The sequence below is a fragment of the Sitodiplosis mosellana genome, unplaced genomic scaffold (assembly GCF_009176505.1).
Source record: "Sitodiplosis mosellana isolate CC-2019 unplaced genomic scaffold, AAFC_SMos_1.0 Smas_scaffold_6226, whole genome shotgun sequence".
Taxonomy (NCBI): domain Eukaryota; kingdom Metazoa; phylum Arthropoda; class Insecta; order Diptera; family Cecidomyiidae; genus Sitodiplosis; species Sitodiplosis mosellana.
This window is the reverse complement of record NW_022601467.1, coordinates 1108110-1131931: the sequence shown is the minus strand read 5'-3', so window position 1 is coordinate 1131931 and position 23822 is coordinate 1108110. Positions and strand designations below refer to the sequence as shown.

General features: G+C 34.7%; 2 protein-coding genes across 9 annotated transcripts in view; both read left to right on the top strand.

The window, feature by feature from the left end:
- Window positions 1-13710, top strand: part of LOC129579067 (uncharacterized) — a 30005-nt gene extending 16295 nt beyond the window's left edge. For 3 of the 8 annotated variants that reach the window (XM_055468643.1, XM_055468644.1, XM_055468642.1), the window contains exons 4-21: window positions 7443-7620; window positions 7757-7783; window positions 7932-8143; window positions 9295-9502; window positions 9683-9900; window positions 10013-10139; window positions 10262-10366; window positions 10444-10621; window positions 10687-10825; window positions 10935-11046; window positions 11180-11283; window positions 11360-11473; window positions 11561-11623; window positions 11691-11813; window positions 11928-12100; window positions 12202-12391; window positions 12867-13049; window positions 13217-13710. In XM_055468643.1, coding sequence (XP_055324618.1) covers window positions 7443-7620; window positions 7757-7783; window positions 7932-8143; window positions 9295-9502; window positions 9683-9900; window positions 10013-10139; window positions 10262-10366; window positions 10444-10621; window positions 10687-10825; window positions 10935-11046; window positions 11180-11283; window positions 11360-11473; window positions 11561-11623; window positions 11691-11813; window positions 11928-12100; window positions 12202-12391; window positions 12867-13049; window positions 13217-13497 — 2735 coding nt within the window. In that variant the 3' untranslated portion in view covers window positions 13498-13710. Of the gene's footprint in view, window positions 1-7442; window positions 7621-7756; window positions 7784-7931; window positions 8144-9294; window positions 9503-9682; window positions 9901-10012; window positions 10140-10261; window positions 10367-10443; window positions 10622-10686; window positions 10826-10934; window positions 11047-11179; window positions 11284-11359; window positions 11474-11560; window positions 11624-11690; window positions 11814-11927; window positions 12101-12201; window positions 12403-12866; window positions 13050-13198 lie in introns of those variants that run through there. The other 5 variants (XM_055468640.1, XM_055468639.1, XM_055468641.1 and 2 more) reach the window with 3 other exon arrangements.
- On the top strand, window positions 1375-6138 carry LOC129579115 (uncharacterized). The gene has a single exon (XM_055468780.1). The coding sequence runs from the start codon at window positions 1989-1991 to the stop codon at window positions 2097-2099; it is 111 nt and encodes a 36-aa protein (XP_055324755.1). The 5' UTR covers window positions 1375-1988; the 3' UTR covers window positions 2100-6138.
- Window positions 13711-23822: the final 10112 nt, after the last annotated feature.

Genomic DNA, 23822 nt, shown 5'->3' with positions numbered 1-23822 from the left:
GCCAATTTGTATGAAAATCGTGAGGTGTACAGATAATTTTGTGAGTGACTGTATATATATATATATATATTTTCAATCTGGCAATTTGTGTTCAAAGTTTTAAAGCCATTAATTGTTTATGATTTTCAAGTTTTTCCAAAGTTTCACCATTTCCAAAGTTGAACATCAAAAGTTTACGTTTATCATCCAGGCTACAGGTCCGCTGCCCTACAACTAAATGATGAATATCGCTTTTTCACTTCTATATAGATACAAATACACAACAGTATTTAGAGCACCACAAAGTTAAAATCGATCGTTTTGCAGCTTGCGAATAAAAGAAAGAGAAAAACTCTCTCTTTCTCTCTCTCACACACACACACACACACACACATTCAACATGTACGCATATACAGAAAAAACCTTGCAATAGGTTGACCGTGTACCGTTACCAACAATTCTCGATAGGTTTGAAATAGAACTTATTCGCTGAAAAAAACAGAACATGTTCGAATGAATCTGTAAATTCTAGCTCATACTCTCGACAATACAATGGAACATGAAAGTCAAAATTTATAATAGTTTTCGAGTGCAGCCAGTCAATTCAATTCGGAATTATCATTCTCCAGTTGATCCGTTTATTCCACTTGACGTATGTAAAGAATCACGAGAGTGGAAGAGTATTGTGTGTTATACATATGATATAATATACTCCGGCACCATCCCAACACGTCTTCTCTCGAGATATGCGTACATATTTGAATTTAATCTACTCCCGAATTTTGTACCTAAACATTTCCCCCACATAGACTTGCTTTCAATTAATTGTTACGCGGAAAGATGTACAGATACCGAGTGATAGAGAAAGGGCAACCAAACAACAAAATTATTCACAAAATTTACTTTAACGTTATTTTCCTCTGTAAATTTTCAACCAACCGTATCGTTAATTTGATTGAAAGAAAAAAGATTCCATTCAAATCAGTTTGAATTTCGCCATCGTACCGTATTACACATTGTAGACACCCCAACACACACACACAGACACAAATGAAAATGGAATGAGAGGCATGTGAAAGCCCCAAGAACCAAAAGCAGACGTAACAAATTAAACCCTCACAACAGCTTCCATTCATTTCTAATGTGTGTATGTAAGTCATAATAAATGCTTGCGTTTGATATATATACAAATATACGTATAGGCTTTGTTGAAATTCAACAGCATAAAAGCACATTTGGAATTTATGTGACAGGCATAAATTTTGGGACGCTTCCGCTTGACTGATTGCCAAACCAACTTTGAAACGTTGTGAATCCATGAAATGCCGAAAATTTTAATTTCACACAGCGACTGACGATATATATTTAATTTCCTCTTTTAATTTACAGTTTTAACGGAATATCCAAAACAATCCAAAGATTCAAAAGTGCAATAAAAACAAACAAACACACACACACACACACACACACAAAATCGTTTTGATTTTGATGAACGAACAACAAAATAAAATAACTTGATTTTGAGGGAGTTGACGGAGCAAAGTGATTAATCATTTTAGTGGATCGTTTTGTTGAAACTTTTTGAAACGTTTAAATCTTACTTGAAAAATTGAAGAGCTTGTATATTGCCCCCTAATATTTAGACTAAGCATTATGACCCAAAACAAATGTTTGATAAATCAACGTATTATAACAAGATCCTTGCGAAAAGAAGGCCTGTACTAATATTGCTATAAGACAATTCAAGGAGACAAAATCAGAAGTCATCAAGTGAAAATAAACAACAACAACAAAAATTACAAGTGATTATTGCGACACAAAGTACAAACAAAAAGAGATACCAAATATTAACAAATAACCGGGTTTAATTACAATAAAGCAAATAATAAAAAAACAAATAAAAAATAAAAATTGCAAGTAAAACCGATTGCAAGGAGCACATCAGATCCTTTGAATTAACATATATACGATAAAGATAATCCAAGACGTTGCCACATCAAGTCACATATATGAGTAACAGTGCAATGGTTGCCGTAGCTATTTGTTGTATACTGGTTTTGTTGGCCGTATTCATCATTATAATCATAGTGGTTGGACAAACGATCGAGGAGCCCAAGTGAGATAAACTTCAATTGGGGCCTGGCTATTATCCAACCGATGGATAACACCGGCCTCCAAAACGTTGCTAATGCACCGTTTACGTGTGTCGAACGAGATAGTGTGTGCGTACTAAAGAAGAAGACAAAGAAAAAGAAGAAACGAATCAACAGAACAGCGTGCAATGGCTTCGATTCACATTCGCCTATGTTGAATTGGAGCTCAATCCGATTGGCATTTACGCAACGGTAGACGTCTTCGAATCCTCTCAACAATTTCATTCATTTGACTGCAATTAGAGCTCAATTGGATGTTATATGGTTGCTTTTTTGTATGCCTTGCGCATGGAAGCCACTCAAACTGCTTCGTTCACCATTTCAATCATTAATATATTTATCAAATCAGCTGGACGCATCAGATCAATCTCAATTAGTTTGCAAACAACTTTGAACAATCGCCAAAAAACGTGATTCGATGACAATAAAATTATACTCCAAACACTTTCTCACACACTTCCTCTTTCTCGGTTTTTTCGGCGAGCACAGATGCACAACAGCATTATGAAATATGAACAAAATCATCAATATGCAAATGGTTATTGTATATAATGATGAACGCCACAGATGCCGTAACACATGCACATATTATCGAGACGCTTAATTTTTCTTCATCTCCGTTATTGATATCACATGTCCTTCCCGAAGACAGACCCCGAAAACATTCCGTATCAGAATATCCGTTCGAGAAAAAAAATCTTCATTCGCCTCCTGCAATCATTTTAACATCATAAACTCACTCTCTCTACTACACATATTAATCGTGCTGAATACGTTCAGGAACGACATAAAGAACAATACCGAAGCCATGCATCATTCTGAGCATAAACTGCGTCAAAATTGGGCCACAAATGAATTGGAAACACGTTCGACACTTGTTTTATGATCTACTTATACACACAGACCGTGAAAATGTCGCATATGGCATTCACGCCATTGAGAGAGTACAAAATTTCGACTCACCCAATGTATCTTTGATGTAATAATCTTTGAAGTATTACAACAGTCGAAACAAAAAGTTGACAGGACAAAAAAAATATAATACGATACATCACATCCAAGAATAATGTAACTATGTTTAAAGCGTCTACATTAGTTGAATGCACGAAGTGTTACATGCGAACATTACAAGAACAGTTGCATTGCGGGTCGCAATGTGTGAACAACTGTAAAACTATTTGGAATCTCTTGGAAAAATACGGCTGAGCGTGTGAAATATGGAGTCGCGAATTTCATCCATCGAAAAAACTTGTGTACTTCAATGGCAGTATTTACAATCGAACATCTAATCGCAACATGTATTTCATTTCGCTAAATATCAATATAATAGAGTTTTCACCATTTGTAGACAAACACACGCCATGAATGTAAAATCATTGTTCTTGGTATTTTCCGCCTTGGCATGAAATTTCCAGATTAATTTCTACAATTGGGAACTATGATGAATTCGAGGTATGACAAAAGCTCCGTAGAAGACTACAAACATCCGAATGAAAGGAATGAAAAGAAAAATGTACACAAACACAGTCAAAACCGAACAAGAACATCAACATAAACATAATTCAATAATGGCATTTTCGACTAATATCTAAGCGAATTGGAAATAAAATCATACCGTCATCGACGCGGGTTTGAGGTACAATGTGATGGAAAAAGGAAGAGACACAGTGTTCTGCATAAAAAAAACGAAACAGTTGCCCCAACTTGAATGAATAAACTCAGGCAATAGTTTCCCGAAATGTGTGATCACATAAATGTACTCTTTGGGTTATACACCCAAAGCCCAAACACCATGTATATATGTACTCATTACGTTCTGAATGAAGCGAGCGAATAAACAAGAAAGAGTGAGTGAGATTTGTTAAAATTCTATTTTGATTGATACACCAGCGGCTGCTAAGCATGTGGTAAACAACAAAAAGGTGCCTAATGACGTGTTAAGCGAACAGGAAAGAAGAAGAAGCGAAAACCTGTATAAAATCTGACACAAATTGTTTCGGGCTTCGTCGATTTGAATACAGAATAAATCCATTATTATAGCCGACTTCGAATTGTACTTTCTTTCGCTCTCCATCGCGTCGAACATTTCGTCTTCTTCGTCATATTTATTATTGGCAACACGTGTACAAAACGGATAGACATTATTTACACTGAGATGATACTCCGCGGGCACAGAGATTTGTGTGCGCACTGGCAAACAAAGACAGTGAGATTTGAAAGCTAGATGGCAAGGCAAGTGAACGAATGAAACGGCTCATCACCGTTTTTTTTTCATCGATCTGAGCTTATATTAGGTTCACCTATATGCATTCAATTCCAAGCGTTTCAAACATATTCAAATGAAATCCATTCAAACAAATGATGAACCCTCAAAGGCGAAAATATTGGCAAAACACCGATACACACAAAAATGACTGACACATAAAACGGAAAATGGAGATAAATGCCAAATGCGTGCACAAAATACTAATACAAACATCACAATGAGAGCCAAGCGACGGACGAAATGATGGGAATGAAAGTAAAAAAAAATTGAGAGAGAGAGAGAGAGAGAGAGAGAGAGAGAGAGAGGGAGAAAAAAGGAAAGTGTGGCATCAAGAGCAAAAGCGACAACTTTTACCAAATGAACGACAACGTCGAGGCAATGTGCTAAAAATCAATACACATGACACGAAAGCATATATACTATAAGGCACGAGACTAATAAAAAGACCATGATTTATGTCATGCTGAATCGCCGGGGATGATGAGACGGAGAAAGGGAGATAGCAAATAGATTGAATGAGAAAGAGAAAAAGAGTTTGGAGGATGGCGGAAAGCAAGAGAGATGTAGTTGGCCAAACGAAATGACAGGAAATCGGCCCAAGTAAATCAAGCTACGATATAATCTCCATAAAATTTACATTTGGAATCTGCACGCATACGTTGCCTACACACACACACACACACACACACACACACACACACACACACACACAGTTCAATCGAATAAAAATCAACATAAAACGGATTTTATGTGAATTAAGGGGAAATTTTTTTTTAAATGAACTTCGATTAATGAGTCCAATAAACTCCATCAACACAACCAGACAAACAGTCTAATTAGCATATATACATAAATGTTGTCCCAAAACACAATTCTCAAAGCAATCTTCAAACAATAAAACTGAAATGAACCAGCATTTTACCGGGAAAATAGAGAACAACAACAAAAAATGCCAAAAAGTTACAATTGATACAAAAAAAAACATAAAAATACAAAAAAAATTAAATAAATGTGTGTATTTTGATGGTATTTATACTTGTACCTCTTTAAATGAATCACTTATAAATTATAACTGTTGGCTGTTAGTGATGTTCATTGTTCATATTTACAAACCGTGTTAAAACCAAAAAAAAAGTGTTATACATAAAATATACACATATACTAAAATAAATTCTATTTAGAGACACTACTCTATAGAAAGAAGGTCTATAGAAGAATGGAACTTAAATACAACAACAGCGACAAATCAAGTCAAAATCAACAAAGAAACCATAAAACAAATTGAAGATAAAACCAAAACTCAAACATCGTATAAAAAATAGAGATTTCATGTAGAGGTTATTTTTTAAGTCAAAGCATGACAAAAAAAAAAACAATTCAAAAATAAACCATTAATGAATACGGGACATTTAACAATGATAAATACAAAATAATAAACCAAAAAAATAAATAAATAAATAAATAGAGAAAACTCACAAAAAAATTATAAAAAATTGTTAAGTTTTTAAATGTTGAATATTAATTAGTAAATGTTGTAAAATACTAGCTCCAAATTTAATGACAAGAGAGCAAGCACACAATAAACAGCAGCAATTGCAGAAAAAATAGACTGAACTTTTTATATTCAATTGAACATAAAAGATATTTAAAAAAAAAAAACAAAACAAAAAAGAGAAGAAGAATAAAAAGTAACATGAATAAATAATAATGAAAAAAACAATGAACTATTTTCGTGGAAACGAAAAATCGTTCACATTTAAAGTACATGCATAACAACATAAGTGAGGAGTATTAGATTTAGATGAAACGTTTTTATACATCATGTAGCCAAACGTCCTTTCATTTAATGATGAATTTAAACTTCAAGTCAGTTTAATTAAGGGTATCGCGGATTTATGCATAGTTTAACAAAACTCAAGTTAACGTTCTCTACAAATGTTTATTTTTGTGAAGAAAAAAAAACGATATATATATGTGTGTAAACAAAAAGCTAACAAATGACGTAATCAACAATTTTATGAAAACCACTTGAGCTGCCACGAAAAAACAAAATCGATTCATAACAAAAAGCTCCAAACCAAACAGAAAATGAAAAAAAAAAAACGTTGATATAGTTGTAGAAAAAAAAAACTTGTATAGATTTCACGTGAATTGCAATGTACGAGAATCATATTTTATAAAATATGTATTGTATAAAAACACATAAACTCATACACTCACACACAAACACACATACACACGCGCTGAGAGTTGAAGTCAAGTGAAATAGTTCGTACATAGTAAATGTAGATTGTGTCTATAAAAACGCGAATTTCGTGATATCAAACTTTTATTCGTATCGAAAGTGGCGATTCTAACAGAATTGAAATCAGAAAAAAAAAGTTTTTACTTGATATCTCTGCGGAGAGTTGTGTAAATACAAATAGCTGAACACGAGTCTTGGGGAGACAAAATGTTTCGTTGCGAAGACAATGTTTATGGAACGCGCGCGCATCGTTTTAGCAATGAAATGACGTAAATGAGTGGCAAATATCAAAAATCCATTTGCTAATTAATTGTTTCCGTTGTTATATGATTTTATTTTTCTGGTCGGCCATTATTATTTATTGAGCGTATCCACGAGTTTTGGAAGCATCTTTGCCGTAGATGCTGCGCTAGCAGACAACATTTAGTGGAAACGGCGTTGAAACAAAGCGGCAATTTTCCGTATGCCTATGCGATTCTCTGGCCAAATGTCAATTATGCCCGAGATTACCATCTATGCGCTGATGGAGAATCGATATATCCATAAACTCTGCCCCATATGTGCAAATTCGTGGAAACCGATATTTTTGTTATGTGTATATTCCGAAGCAAATCTATAAAAACCAATGACACATTATGAGGTAAATGCTGAACTGATTTCTAGGAACTCCACAATATTCGATTACCATTTATTATGGTTTTTGATGTTCATTTTAAATACTTACCATATTTGTTATCTGCCATTCGTTCTAATTTGATTGTTCATTGGATTTTCGTTTCATTTTATTTTATTTGTGCAGAGTGTGACCAAACCTTTGTGTCTCGTCCTGGTGGCTCAAGCAATGGTACATTTGCTGCTCCTGTAATTAACAATGTATCGAATCATTCGCGGCAATGTTTGTACATATTTTTGGCTGGGCCTGGCCAACGAGTCGAAATCGTTTTTACATCATTTAATTTGCGCGGATCACCACCAGAGTTAGTCTATTTTCTCTTCAATTCAAACAAAAACATAAATTATTTCCTTGGAATTTATTTCCTTTTTTTTCATTGGTTCATTGCTGATATTAATCGTCTGTATGGAAACTCAATTTTGATTAATCGATCATTGTAGTGGAGCGGCAGTCGGTGAAATCCCATCGTGAGTATTGAATTAATTGTTTACGTATTAAAAATACGTCTAATTGAACGGTCAAGCCAAGCAAGGACATATTCATGCTTGGTTTGTTGTTCTTTTTTTTTAGTTTACACATCACAATTAATATATTTTTCCAATTATATAAATCTAGTTGCGGATCTGAATATATGGATATTTACTCGGAAGTACAATCCTCTGATCCAGCTGATTTGATCAATTCACCGTTTGGCGGACGATATTGCGGTCCAAATCTACCACGACGGCGCATATCATTATATCGAGCTATCGCTTTATCGTTTTTCACTGGCAAGAACGCAACGACCACTGAATTGTTTACGGGTCGATATTCATTTATAAATGCTGGTGAGTGCCAATTTTCATCGACCCAATTCGTTGTCAAATATTTCCAAGAAATCACTTCCTATCTTTTTTCATAATTGAAATTCCTTGAACCAGAAATTTTTTTGGAACATTGACGCAAAATCACATAAAATATGATTTGTTTCATTTAGTAGCCGCTGTGAAATTTGTCAGTGGTCACTCGCTTGTGATTCGTATACAGAAAGGAAAATTCCAATTGTGTATATGATTATATGAAGAGAATTTATACAAAAAAAAAACATCAAGAGACTTGATGAGTGCGCTATGGTTCGATCTATCATTCCAGTGAATACATTCAGATAACACAATATTTGATCCTAAGCGTTGAATAATCAGTTGAAACTATTTTGAGATTGTGACTAACATTCCAAAAACAGGTGAAATCAAAAAATTTCAAACATACTTTCAGGGGAAGTACAAATTCAAAGGCTCACCAATTTTTTTCTTCGGAATGTTGATCACAAAGTCTAGATAGCTGCAGATAATTAGAAGATAACGCTTAAAAACAGATATTCTGTTGTCACTGCGCCGAGTTAGCCATATGGCAAATGAGGCAGTTGCCTCGGGCACCACGTTCTTGGGGGCACCACGTTCTTGGGGGCACCACAAGCATGGGATTTTTTTTTAATAATCTGAAAAAGAAAACACGCAGCCAAAAATGGGCCCAAAAATATTTTTGGTGCCCCAAAAATGGTATTTCAAAAAAAAAAAATTTGCTCGCTACCGCTCGCATTCGATATGTACGTTCATTTTATCAATAATTATTTGTATATATAACGGGAAAAAATTGCAAGGGGCACCAAAATCATTTTTGCCTCGGGCACCAAATTTGGTTAACTCGGCACTGCACTGTACCATTATTATTCGTTTGATAGCCATTGTCGCGTACGCGATTATGTCTGTACGTTTGAATGAAATGCCAATACTTGGTGCGCATTCCATTGCTTGTTTGGTTTTAGTTCTTGTTATCTCATTCGTCATATCAGCAATCGAGATCAACAAGAAAAGATGACAGTTCACTAAACGTCAAGAAATGTTAGAAATTACTTTGCCGTTTCGGATTTTCACTTTAGAATACATTCTAACATCTCAATTCATTTTCTCTCCTCACCTCACCTCATTGATTTGTATAGCAATTTTCGAAATCGGAACGCCAATAACTGGGTCACCCTGTTCATTCACAATCACACCGCACAAAAACAAATCCGACATTTTTATTTCACCAACGTATCCGGGAACTTATCCCAAAGATTTGTCTTGCACGTATCATTTTATCGGCGAATCGAATCAACGTGTCCGTCTCGAGTTTCGGGATTTCGATTTGTTCTTTGGAGGACCTCAGTAAGTATAAACACATATGAAGAATAGAAAAAAAAAATTGATAGATATTGCCTACGTGACTCATTACAAACAGATTTGTTTGCGAAATAGAAAGACAATGATATTCATTACAATGTGTTTTCGTTTTCTCTCTCTCTTCCTTTCTTTGTTCGTTTATTTGATTGATATATCATTTAACAGTTGCCCATTCGATTTCGTAAAAGTGTATGATGGTCCCGATAATTCGTCTGAGTTGATTGGTACATATTGTGGTCAACAAAGAAATTTAGTATTATACTCGAGTGAGTCAAGTTTGTTAGTGCATTTTTTTACATTACGCCGAACAGCGTCAACACAAAACCGTGGTTTTAAAGGAATTTATGAATTTAGTGAAAGTTTCGTTAAATTAGACTTTATACGTAAGTGTTATAAACATATGTACATATATCACAAAATTGTGGTTAAATGCGGGCCCCGAACATCCATACGTGCTCACCAAAAAAAAAAATCTCTCCATTATCTCATTTTCAGGTTTAAATAATGGCATGCATATTCGTGGTTCCGAATGCGATCAAAAAATTTTATCAAAGAGAGAATCAACGGGATTAGTTTATTCGCCAAACTACCCATTTCCATATTTACCAAAAACGGTTTGCAGGTATGCTACATATAATCAGTGGCTCTTCGTTTTATATCTTTCTCTCTCTACTACTTTTTCGTTTGTTCTGTGTTCACCCAAGCACAAATCACAATTTATATTCTTCCTCATTTCCATTTCAGGTATTTTATTTACGGTCTACAAGATGCACAACACTTGGAACGAGTACGCTTAGAATTTCAAATGTTTGAAATTCAAAAAGGAGAACATAAGGATAAGGATAAAGAGTATGAATATTGGAATTATTTATTTGCAACCGGCTATCGATCGGGCTCTATTCATAAAAGATTTTAAATATTTCCAGATCGAACTGTACAGATGGCTACTTAAAGATATTTTTGAAGGGTCAAGAAACACAAGATGCCTACGATAAATTTGATTATGAATTATGTGGCCACGATATTCCTCACTATGTGGTCAGCGATGGGCCTAGATTGGCAATGGTATTCAGTTCGGGTGAATTGCAAGCTAGAGGCTTTAAGGTAAAATTTCGAAATATTTCTTTTTAAATGAACAAACAAAGCATAAACAAATGTGTTTATTTTAGGCAAAGTATACGTTTGAAACGGAATACAAAATACCAGGCACCGCAGCGCCAGATGGATCTTGTGCATTCACATACAAGAGTACATCACGTAAGAAAGGCGAATTCAACAGTCCAAGGTTTCCTTCAAAATATATATCAGGTTAGGTTAAAATTATGGCAGAAAATAAACAACAATTTACATTCCTTGCAGTGTTTAATAAATTTTACTAAATCAACGCGTGTCGAATGTTACATGTAATGCTTTTTAGATACAAACTGTACATACAAATTCTTGGCAACACCAAACGAACAAGTCACCATTGTATTCGATCACTTCAAAGTCAAAGCAGATAATGCAAATGTGACTGGCGGTGCTTATGGGTAAGCTTATGTCCTCTTTTTTCCCTTCTCGAAAACTCATTTCATGGAAAATTCACGTTAAATCAAAATGAATTGTATTTCATTTTTAACCTTTCGATAAAATCGAAAACCATCATTTGCATATCACTTTCAGTACAACTGCTTGTTCGGAGGATTGGTTGGAGATTTATGTATTATTTCGCGATGGCAATGATCGTTTCCTCGGTCGCTATTGCGGCAATACTGCGCCCGGGCCAGGTATTTGAGTTTTTTTCTGTTGTACATGTAATCGGCTTCAAATGATCGTAAAATGTTATGCTTTATTACCTTGTAGTTGAAAGCCCACGCGGTGCAACTGGAGTCCGTATACATCTTCACACCGATGCTGAAAATGTGTCAAGTGGTTTCAAGGGTCGTTACGTATTTGAAGTAGCCAAATCTGTAACGGGTTTGTATTAAAACATACATTGTAACCTCTTTGCACACGAACAAAAAAGAAGAACGCTTCTACTCATTAACTGATTTCACATTGCAGGCGATTGTGGTGGAAATTATTCAGGCCAAGAATCGGGTATAATAACCTCGCCAAACTATCCAGGTAAATATTTGCACACGATGTTTGTTTTTTTTTTTCTCCTGAAACTAAATTGATTTTGTATTTGTAGCCAAGTATGATGGGCCGGGAAAGGGTCTTGCTTCAAGAGCATGCAATTGGTACATCAACAGTCGATATGGTTTCCGTGTATCCATAAGCATCGAATTTTTCTCGGTCGAAGGAGATCCACCATGTATGTTCTCCGTGCAATTATTACTTCTTCAATTAAATTGAAATGATTTACAACCATTTTTATGTCATCCATTGAACGTAATTAATTGTTTGTTCTCGGAAAATGAAAACTCAGCTCGAGGTTGTCCGGCAGCAGCACTGCGAATCTGGACAACACCTGACCAACAAGACATAGCGCCCATTGAATTGTGCGGTGACAAAGCGTCCAGTGAAGTGTGGCATTACATTTCCAGCGGCCAAAGTGCACGTTTAGCTTTTATAACAACTGACAAAACAATTGGCGCACAGGTATACAACGATTCACATAACAAAGACCACTTCTATCGATTAAGTGACTATGCGATTCAAATTGACATGTGGTAATATCAACCGTTTGTTTGTTTTGGTAGGGCTTTCGAATCGTTTGGACCGAAGTTCAAGATAGCATACAACTGAGTGGGCCTCCTTCAAGTATCGTACATCACTGTGAGCCAACCTATCTATTCCATTGCGCGGTATCGAGCTATTGCATTTCCAACAAACTTCACTGTGATGGCATCAAGAACTGTGGGCCCGGTGACGATTCGGATGAAATGAACTGTGAGTCGTGAGTGAGTCGAACAGTTTAGTTCAATTTTTATGATTTGTTTTTTTCATTATCTTTTCTCGATTTTTCACTGTTTGCCTTTTTTTCCTTAACTTCTTTTTTCGATAATTTTACTTTTGTCTTAAATCTTTTTATTTTAATTGTTTATACACAGCTTAATTCACATAAATTTCTCAGTTTTCCTGAACACAAATGAGAGTTGTTCTTAATTGCACTGTCTCAAGGAAAACTTCCGTTTTATGCTTATGCAGTGGTTTGAAGTATAGAGAAGGAAAGAGAAATTAATGTCGTAGTATTTGACTCTAAATCGAGGCATTTTACCGCTTAATTTTTTACCGTAATTTCTGTTCAACTTCGATAAACTGTTCGATAAATCTCAAAATCTTGCTCTTTAAAAATTGTTCGGAAATGGAATTTGACAAATGACCGTAAATTTTTTGTTTTGTTAATTTTTTTCCATCGGCCAAGGTGGGGGGGAAGTGAGAAAGGACGAATCCGAAATCCTTATAATATCAAGCCTGGCCGCGTGCTCCTTCCTAATTTGTCTCGTATGTACAATTTATCATCGGAGAAAAAAGCGCAAGCATCATCATCGCCAACTGGGCTTGCATAGAAGTGGTGGTCATTACGATTCAACAACTAGTGCTACAGGTATGTTATTAGAATCAATGATTGCACCACGGTATTTTCGGTTAATTTCCCGCAAAACGGAATAGAATCCAAATTCAATTATTGTTTTTATGTTTAAATTAAACACCAATTGGCAATTTAACACCAAAATAAGACTATATCGCAATTAGTACTAAATTCATTTTCAGGTTTAGGTTCAAGTAGACGTCATTTGCAAAGTGGAAACAGTTTATCGGGTAGTTTACATTATGGCATCAACAGTGATGACGACATTATAATACCACAGCCACCACTACCACCAACGAGTGTGCCGCCGCATTTGAATCATCTAATAATCAATTGTACCGAAGATGACATCGATCAAGACATGGACGACGACGACGACGATGACGAAGAAGACATTGATTTGGAGCAGCCAACAACACTTCATCAGCATCATCAGCATCATCAGCATCATGCGGTTCTTTGAGACGAAACTGTAGCCCCGAAATTCAATCTCGCTGAAAGTGTGAAAATAATTGAACAGTCTGGTTCGGAGTTTTTCGCATAAACCGATTCAGACCCCAAAAATAATACAAACAATTAGAGACAAAACAAAAACAAACCAAATACAATAAGTTGTATTTTTTTTTTCGTCAAATCGTGAGAATTATTTAGAAGCTAAGAAATTACTACCATATAGGCATCTGGCTGTTAACAACAACAACAACAACAAAATAAGAAACTTTTTTTTCCACGAGAGCATGCACTCTCAGATATTTCCAATTTAAAGAAGAATAAAACAAACAAACGTGTATCGCACAATAGGCCAAAATGATCACAAACAACTCCTTCTGAACCAGACACTGATAAATTTGACGGATTTATTCATGACTTGACGAAGAAAAATAAATCCGATTCAACACTGAGAATAGCAAAGATATATAAATATATTTATAGTTCAGTCATTTTCGTATTATGTTTGCACAAATACACATGTAAAAGGCGACAAATTTTTTTACATAACATCCCCTCCCCCGCCAATGAGAGATTATTCGAACTATAAACAAAAACAATATATAGATGGGCAACTGAATCGGAAGACCTCCATAAATATATTATTCCTGGAGTATGAAATTCGCTGGCTTCTCAATCTTTACTGATTTGATTTATTGCAAATCCGATTGCTATTCTCCTCAGTTCAAATTGATACACTTGATTTGCTTGATAATTTTGTCACTTCTTTGCGCTTACCATTTTCCATTTGTGAATCGTTGGTGGTTTTTTAAAGCATACTCAGCGATGCACGTTACCAGAATTTTGGCTGGTACACAGCACATTTCACCAGTTGCGACTTCGGTCATATATTCGTTGATGCGAGTATAGTGTGAGTACGGCTTACCAGTTAGAACGTGTGTACATAAGGCGCGAACTAAGACGACAATTCACTTCGCAAAAATTCGACCGCTTCGCACACACGTTGTAACTGGTAAACCGTACACACGAGCCACAGTTTGCTTTGATTCGCATGAACGAATGTATGACCGAAGTAGCGAATGGTGAAATGTACTGTGTACCAGCCGATCAACTGGTGACGTGCGTCGCTGAGTATTTCTTTTATTTTTCTCTATAATTTGTAAATAGATTAGATTTCCGTGTATTGGATTCCTAATTTTTAATCTAAATTTTTGCAAACAAACAAATGCCACTGTTAAAAGGGATTACATTGAAAAAAGTTAACAATTAAAAAAAAAATATATATCATAAGAGTGCATTTTATCGTAATGAGTACTGTAGCTTGCTATTGAATGAATATGGTTGCGAGTATGAGAAAAATTACAAAAAACAGCAACAACAGAAACCAGATTCATAGATATTTATAAAGCAATTCAATATACTATATCCAATATAGCATTGGATTTTAATAAGCTGAAAGAAACAAGTAAATGGAAATAAGGCTCTTGTATTGAGCTAATTCCACCAAATCTGCGACGAATCATTTCAAAATTAAGAATTTTCTATGCTTTAATTGATTTCGCATATTTGAATCTGTTTATTATATTCATGAAGTGGAGATAAGGAGAAACATTGGAAAAGAGATTTGAAAAAAAAAACTTTGACATATACATCAAAAATGGCAGAAATGATAAATATTTAACATATTCCAAATTTCTCTTGAAAAATGCACAACAAACACCTTGAGAGTTAAAATAATTTCCATAAATTGAATTGTTCGTGGGTGTTGAAGAGTGAGAAGAAAAGAAAACACGAACAAAGTTAAAATTCCTTTAGTTGAAGTAGTAGATAAAGGTAACAATGAATCGTAGACGGATCGGTGTTAGTAAGCAGCTCAGTTTGTTTCCTTTTCCATGTAAAACCGACATGAGAGAGGGGAAAAAGAAAACCAAATAAAAAAAAGAAATCCCTTTTAACGTTATTAACAAGTTACGTACCAATTTTTGTTGTTGATTATTAAATTAGTTGGATAAACAAAGCGCGATGAAAAACATTTTTTTAAATATCGAACAATGAAAAAAAAAGAATAAAAATAGTTGTTAAAATATAGGTGAATGTATTGACTTACTAGCCGATACAGCGGTAGGTATTTTGGCAGAGGCACAAAATCAGCTCCCAGCAGAATAACTTAACGTTACATGAATTATTATTAAAATCGAAAAATCAAAATTTAAACTAAAATGCTGCTGCGTTCTACTACGTCTCAACCAAGTATGTATTGTACCCATCGAAGTGTATTTGGAGTTCAAGATCCAGTAGAATTATGTCGGGAGTGTATCCATTGAACAGCTGAAAAACACCTGAAATCACAAACAACACTGTATAATAACAACATTTTCTGTTCCATTTTTACATGCCAATCAAAATATTACCTTTGTATAAGATGCATTTCGCAGCCACTGTATCATGATGCCAAACTGTTTTCAGTCCTGTTGGACGCTGATTTGACGCGTTGCTCTGTTGTAAATAGGCCTCCGCCACTTCAAAAGTAAGATGGGTTAGATCTTCGACGTATGTGGCTTCATCTCCTTTTTGTGCAGCAGCATTCTCCGTTTCAACGTTTAATTCAATGATTGATCGCCAGTTTTTCCGGTATACTTTAACCTAAGACACCAACCGATTGTTCATTTGTTGATTTGGATTCTCTGCTGCATTTCCAACCACTTCACCTGCTTTAGGTTTTGGTCGCAGTTTCACACGTTCCGATTTCAATTGTCGCCGGATCAATTGTGTCACAATGATGTCTGGCAATCCAACTTCTGGCTTCGGTTCACAATTGTGGCACACCTTGAATCGATGACTTCGTGTGTTCCATGGAAATAGCTGCAAGCATCTTGCACATGTTTTAGATGTGTATGGCTCTGCCACGAATCGAACGACACAATCCCCTTGCTTGCGAATAGACTTCACCAATCTGCGGGTTCCAGCAGAACAGCGAACATGTTTCTTTATGCGAATCGGTGAATTTGGTGATATCTCTACGCCATGAAGAAAATGGTTGGCTTAACATTCGTCAATCGAATGACCATGTTATCGTTAGCTCGAGTTGATTGAATGTATTTGTCCATGCGAAGCTGATTTTCGCAAACCGATGGAATCACAGTACATCAGAAAATGTTGCGAACAGCAGTGATTAGCATTTGCGTCGTGTAGCAATACCGCTATGTCGTTGCAAAATTCAAATCAATGCTGATGATCTGTCATTTGATACAAACTGAACCGATGCAAAATTGGTTTTGTTCTTTCAAACTGATCTCCCGCCGAACGACTAATAGTGAATTTTGCGCCGAAAAAACAAAATATTTTGTGCTCGTATGATATGAATTGCAATCAACAAAACCGAACATTGATACAATTATGCCAACTTGTAAAAATGAATTATAAAAAATCAAAACTAACTACATATCCGAAAACCTTCTCCAGGTTGCGAGAAATCAAACGGCACTCATAACAACAGAGCCATGAATTAAATTAATCAAAGTTATAGTGGAACGAACCGCTGAAAAAAGAAAACTTCCGATCAAAATTATTTCCGTTCAATGTTAGTTTGTCTGTGAACATAGATGTTACAAAATGTCATACGGATCAATTGGTTGGTCCGCCGTCACGTCGATTTCTATATCTTTTTATTCCCCCAAGTTCTCGGGCAAAGTATAACATGGAATTTATTTGGATCAGATTATCAGGCTGCAAACAATAACACTTGAGCACACAATCACACATACATAATAAGCGAAGTTTTTATTCACAACGGAATATCTAACTATGTCTTTGCCAATAAACAAAAATAAACTGACACGTTTATCTCGTTTTCCTCTGTGCATAGGCTAATTTTTTTTAAACATTTCAAAACGCAATGGAAAAAATATACTCAAAACAAAAGAAAAAAACCACACACACACTTTAGCAAAAACGATCGGTTTTTGTGCACTAGGCCAAATTAGATTTTAACCAAGTGAATCATCATGAGAGATTAGGTAAATTTTTATCATTTGATGTTTTAACATGGAATTGCGCGCATCGTGATAAAAGGAACAAAACAGACAAACCAACACAAAAAGGTGTAAAAAACAACTCCTAAACCCCGAAAATCAAGAGATGTTAATGTTGTAACGCTGGTTCTTGATTCCATCTCCCTCACCTTCTTCCAGCCCCTGAATACTGTCTAAGAACAGGCATTATATAGGATTATGTGCACGATACGTAAATTAAATAAGATGCATACAAACGATAGAAAATTCTTTTGATCATAAAATCAGAAGGGAGCACGCGCGCTTTTTATCATCATCATTTTGGGCCGCCATTGCTATCAGCAGCAAAATCTTTTGTGGCACATATAGTTTTCATTTTGTTTCATTTGCAAAACGGTTGGGGATGATTTTCGAACATTCATTTCCGGTGTGTCCACTCATATTGATTGTTTGCAATTCGACTATTTAAACTATTCGTTGAATAGCGATCTTCCTTTGTGCCCAACCTTGCCACCGGATTATTCCCATTGTGGAAATGTATGCTTTACACAAATCTGCTCTTTGGAAATTATTTAGAATTGCACCAATTATTAAACTAAAATTAACAAAATCATACCACTAAATTGCGATGAGAAAAATAAATTGTGGTGTCAATTCTTGTGTGTTTTCCCATTTTCTTGGAGCCCATTTCAACAATTGCATGTTTTGATTGATATTGATGAACGAACTAAAAAAATAGAAGATAACAACACCAATACAAATATCAAGATGAACAAAAAATCTCAGATACCCTTCAAATTTCTTTAAAAAAAAAAACATGTGATGACAGAATATTTCATTGAAACAGAAACGAAGCACAGCTTAATCGAATTCAATTGTGTTTGTGGTATGAAACGTAGAACGATATGAACATCAAATAAAATTTACACAAGAACAACAAAACATGCGTGTCGAACAATGCACATTTTAAGTTATAGATTTGAATACACATTACACATATATACACAAAATAAGCGAATCGAAAAACCGAAAATAACAGAACCCTTATTTTGAGCAAATCTCTGGCAAAATGAATACCGACCCAACTTTAAATTTAAAAAAAAAGAAAGTGAACAACTTTTGAATCGTTGAATTTAAAAAGAAAAACAAATGAAATTTGAACAATTCAGTAATAATTAATAGAGAAACAACACAAGAAATCAACTATGTCAACAATGAATTAGCAATATTCGAGTTAAACATTAAAAAAAAAACGAAGAAATAGACAGATGATAAAAAAAAACTTATAACGTTATTAGGGTAAAATCTCCAAGTATTTATAAACGTAAAAAAAATATTAACGATAATCACATAAAAAACCAAGCGAATTCATTTTCAAACACATGAACGGCAAACACACACACACATAAACAAACACATGAACGACGTATGGAAATGCTTTCGGGACGAATTATCATCTATTCACTAGAAGATGTATAATTGAAATTACATTCCTTGAAATGGTTGATTACACAAATTACATACTCTGGGTTCACATTAGTTGAATTGTATACAATACACTGTCGCCAAAAAGTTTGGCTACGACCAGTGGTCTTTGAGCAAAATGTCGTTTTTCATGGCATTGGCCAATTTGCGGTAACATTATTCAGTAAACTGAACTTTTTTAAGGTTGATTATGCATAATTTGAAAGGAAAAATACCAACTTTTCAGGGGAAAAGTCCATCATTTTTGAAATTATATGCATTTGAATTGAAATTCTGTTGAAAATCATATACGTATTTTGTATGAAAGTGAAAATATACTTAACAAAATCGCACATATTTTCGAAAATATTGGGTGAATTTGTCTTAAAAAATTATGCATTAGCTTCTTACAAAAATCATTTTGCTGGATTTGTTCATATACGCCAAACACCGTGAAAATTGGCAATTTGTATGAAAAATGCCTGTCATACCAACACTTTTTTGGGCTGCAGTGTACTCAACAACTAAGGGCTAAGCATCATTTTTTTGATATAACGAATACGATAACAACACACACACACACTGCTGGCAATTGACAACAATAAGAAGAATCTACCTACATAATATTTCTGTACTCGGGATAGTGGAGACAACAGGATGAAAGAAAGGAAGAAACAACAACAATTTAGTTTTGAACATTCAAAATGCAACCAATAAACGTAAACGCATGAAAATATTTAGAATCAAAAGATAAAATGAAGAAGAAGAAAAACATTACACATGTAGTTGATAAAAAAAAATAAACAATATATGTGGTATAAATACTAATGTTAATACACATATTACATATAAACCGTAGCGTTAGATGATTGTTTGTTAACAAAAAAAAGAGAAGAGAATGTGAGTTTATAAAACAAGAAACAATAAAAATTATAAAAATGAATACCATAGAAATATAAAAAAAGAAGAAAGTCTCTGATTCCTTTGTGCTTGCTCATTACAGTGGAAATTGCTTGCCGATGCAAATGACAAACAACAACAATGCTATCGCAACCGAATCATTTCAATCATTTTCAATAAAAGTAAGTATTTGATATGCACCCCAACTTGATGCATGTTCATTTCCATTCCTATTTCTATATGTCTCTATCGATGGTAAACAAACAAGAGTTCAATCAGGTGAATAGATATAATACAGGGTGGCGCACTCGAAGTGTAACTAAAACCAAAGACTATAACTTTTTTGTTTTTTGGTAGTTTTTATTGTTCTTAAGGCATGAAATGTTGTAAAATGATTAAAAAATTTGAATCAGCTTCTAGATTTCAATATCACTTGCATTGCATCGAGTTATGACTTCAAGACTACGATTCAACAACATAAGCCCTGCACGAACAAGGGTGTTTGGAATTAGTTCTTATTCTGGCTATAGTCCATATATTGAGATAACCCATGTTTGGTATTTTTGTGGGCTAACAGTGCCTTGTAATAACCTCAGGAATGAAAGTCCTTGGAAAACCTCTTCATCAAAATCGACAGCCAATAGTCGACCAAAATGAGCTCTAAAAAGTCGTTTTTTTCACCGAAGCATGGCTTTCTTCTAATTTGGGTTAAATTTAAGTATTTTATTGGAATCTTCTGGAACCATTATGGCCTGGTTTATATTTATAGAGCTCCAATCTTCACCCCAACACCAATGACGTCACATGATGTCACTTATTTTGGGGTCAGAATGGAGAAAATGGTGATAAAATCCCATAATTTGGAACTATCACAGTTCCGACCTTCAAAAGAAGTTATACATGGGTGATAGTGGTCCAATAAAGACTGGAGCTATTTTACAATATTCTACGAACTAGAATCTAATAACTTTCATGGTTTGTGGTTACTCAAGCTATATTAGATTTCTTCTAACAGTTCTATTTTTGTCAAAACTACCACTTCCGTGCAAACACATTTAAAAAAAAATGTTGGACGTGGGGAATTACTCGAAAATATTTTGCAACATTTCGTGCCTTTAGAGCAATAAAAAATATCAAAAAACAAAAAATTTATAGTCTTTTGTTTTAGTTACACTTCGAGTGCGCCACCCTGTAGATAAATTATTTCAATTCAATTAACAGAACGTTCAAATACTGCTTCAATTATATCTAAAAAAAAACGCACTGCATTTCCAATGCTATTTAAATATTGCATTGAACGAAGTTGAAAATTTAAATGTTAGTTTGCACCGCGGAAAATTGGAGAGGTTTTTCCTTGGTTTTGCATGATGATTTTTTCATAAAATATATTACTTGTTAATTGCATTGAATGGGCCATGGTTTGCAACGATTGGTCTCAATGGTATAACAGCTGCGACTTTTTTTCGTATCCAAGTACACAGAGGCAGAGAGAAAATAAATGCGGAAATATTGAATGTAATCATGGCAAAATCTTATCATATGAATTATGAATGCGCTCACGTTGTGTTCGTCATAAAATTTGAAATTTTTTTTATATATAGTCATTGACAAAATTGAGTATACGATCCAACTATTGGGGTTTGATATGAAAAACTTTTTTGGGCGCTTAGTTTACACTATTTGGCATAAATTAAGCCTTTTGTCTGATTGAAAAAGCATTTAAAATTACATGAAATTTCCATATGTAACCCCAATAGTTGGATCGTATACTCAATTCTGTCCATGACTGTACGATTTGTTTGTGTGTGATGATTTTTTTGTTTGCAATTTTGATATTAATCCACACCAATAAACGCATCAACTCTCTCTTTCTCTCTCTCTCTCTCTCTCTCTCTCTCTCTCTCTCTCTCTCTCTCTATATATATATATATATATAAACATATACATCCTTTGCCCTACATTATGTTGTGTGTATGTTTCCTTTTTTTGTTCGCCAACAAACATGGTTGTCCACCCCAGCAATATGTATGTCGCCGCCGATACTACGAAAATACTTCGCTTATTTAATTTCGCCTCTTTTTAGACGGCGCGCGGTAAAATAGAAAAAAAAGATTAAATGACAAAATTTACCACCACGCATATCGTCACTCACAAATACATAACATAACATAACATAACATAACATAACACTTACTTCACTTCGTTTCCCCTTGTGCTCTTTGTCGCTCTCCTCTAATCGACATGAGTGAAGCGCGAGGCGATAGATGTTGGAAATATTTATACTGTGATACGCCCAACGACAACAAATGTATGTAATTTTGTTTGAGAGCGAGAAAAAAGGGCATCAGCGAAGGCATTGGCAACACCGTCTTATTGAGATTGGGCTTATGGTGTGCAAATACGGCAATATGTGTGTCAAGTGTTTAATAACACAACTTAACTTGTATACATAAGTTGATGGCAATCAAAATACCTACGAGCGGAAAAATGCTACAAAACGACAATTGCATTTGTTTATCATTTCATTAAATCGCTCGTAATCTAATTATAATGGCGGGCACAGATCGAGATTCAAGGTTTCCATGGTGCAGTTCAGCTCATGCACGCACAGCATACATACAGCACACCATGCGTAGCTATCACGATGAACATCATATCTTTCATCGAATTGACCGATTGATATCCACTGGGGTGGCTATTGAAAAACATTTAGAGTAGATTTGATGAAAACACAATTGAATTATTTGTAAATCATAACTTTGTGAATTGATTGAAATTAATGATTGATACAGGAAACATCCGGAATAAACGGAAAAATTCCAAGACAAGAAAATTCAATTTCTAATCGGCACTCAATATCCCATGCGAATAGTATCATGCCATTAGGGTGAGAGTTAATGGTGAATCGAGTAAAAATCTATATTTTCTTGGTCGTGAAAATTTGGAGTGGGAAGGACTTTTTTATGCGTGTCAAAAAGTGGATAGTGTTTTTCGTCAATACTCTGACGATTATATAAATGGTTTCCAAGAATGAACGTGTATGTTGTTCCGCTTTTCATACGATTCAAGACTTCTTTTAATGATTTTTGAATGCATAACATTCAACACAGAGAATCGTCTGGAATAAACCCTCAATTTGCGCCATGCCTCAAAAATCTCACATCTCACCTCAAATATGCTTACGGCAAAGCTTGTTATGATTTATAATTTGAACTTTTGAGATATGTTACGGTGTTATTTCGATTTCGAAAACATTAACGTACAAATAGAGGTGATGAAGAATTATTATATATACTTATTTATTTCACATTTCACTTGAGTTGCACGGAAATTTGTTGTAATAGATACTTTACTTGCACTAATTTCTTAATCGAATAGAGAGCAAAAATTTGGTTTAAAAAAAAAATAAAATAGATTTTATTGACGAAGGAAATTCAATTGGGACCGACAATGGGAAAGTGAAATGCAATAAACCAACCAATTTCGCAATATTTTTTTTCGCTCACAATGTAGATCCATCATCATCAACATTTATTGTGGGAATATACTTTGAAAGCCCATGAAACCAATTCAAACTCCGGTAAATTAATCAAAGCAGTTTCGAGTCATAGTAAGTAGGACGTTCCGATTAAACGAACAACGGTACAATGTACATTGTACACTGCACAAGCATCGTCTATGTCATACTTACGCTCATAGATTTTTAGTAAAAATTCATCTTCATTGACGGTAAAGTTGCATCAAATAGGGCTTGTTCAACGCGTGATGTGATCAGCTTTTGATTGAAAAAATAAAATATGGGGAAACTCGACAGCAGATGAGTGCACAAATTGAGTGCCAATGCAATAGCAGTCAATTTATATATATAGGTAAATTTGTGAAGAAAAAAAATGGGGTACCGAATTCATCTGATTGGGAAAAATAGGTCTGCTACTATGCGCCATATGTAAAATATGGCCGCGCA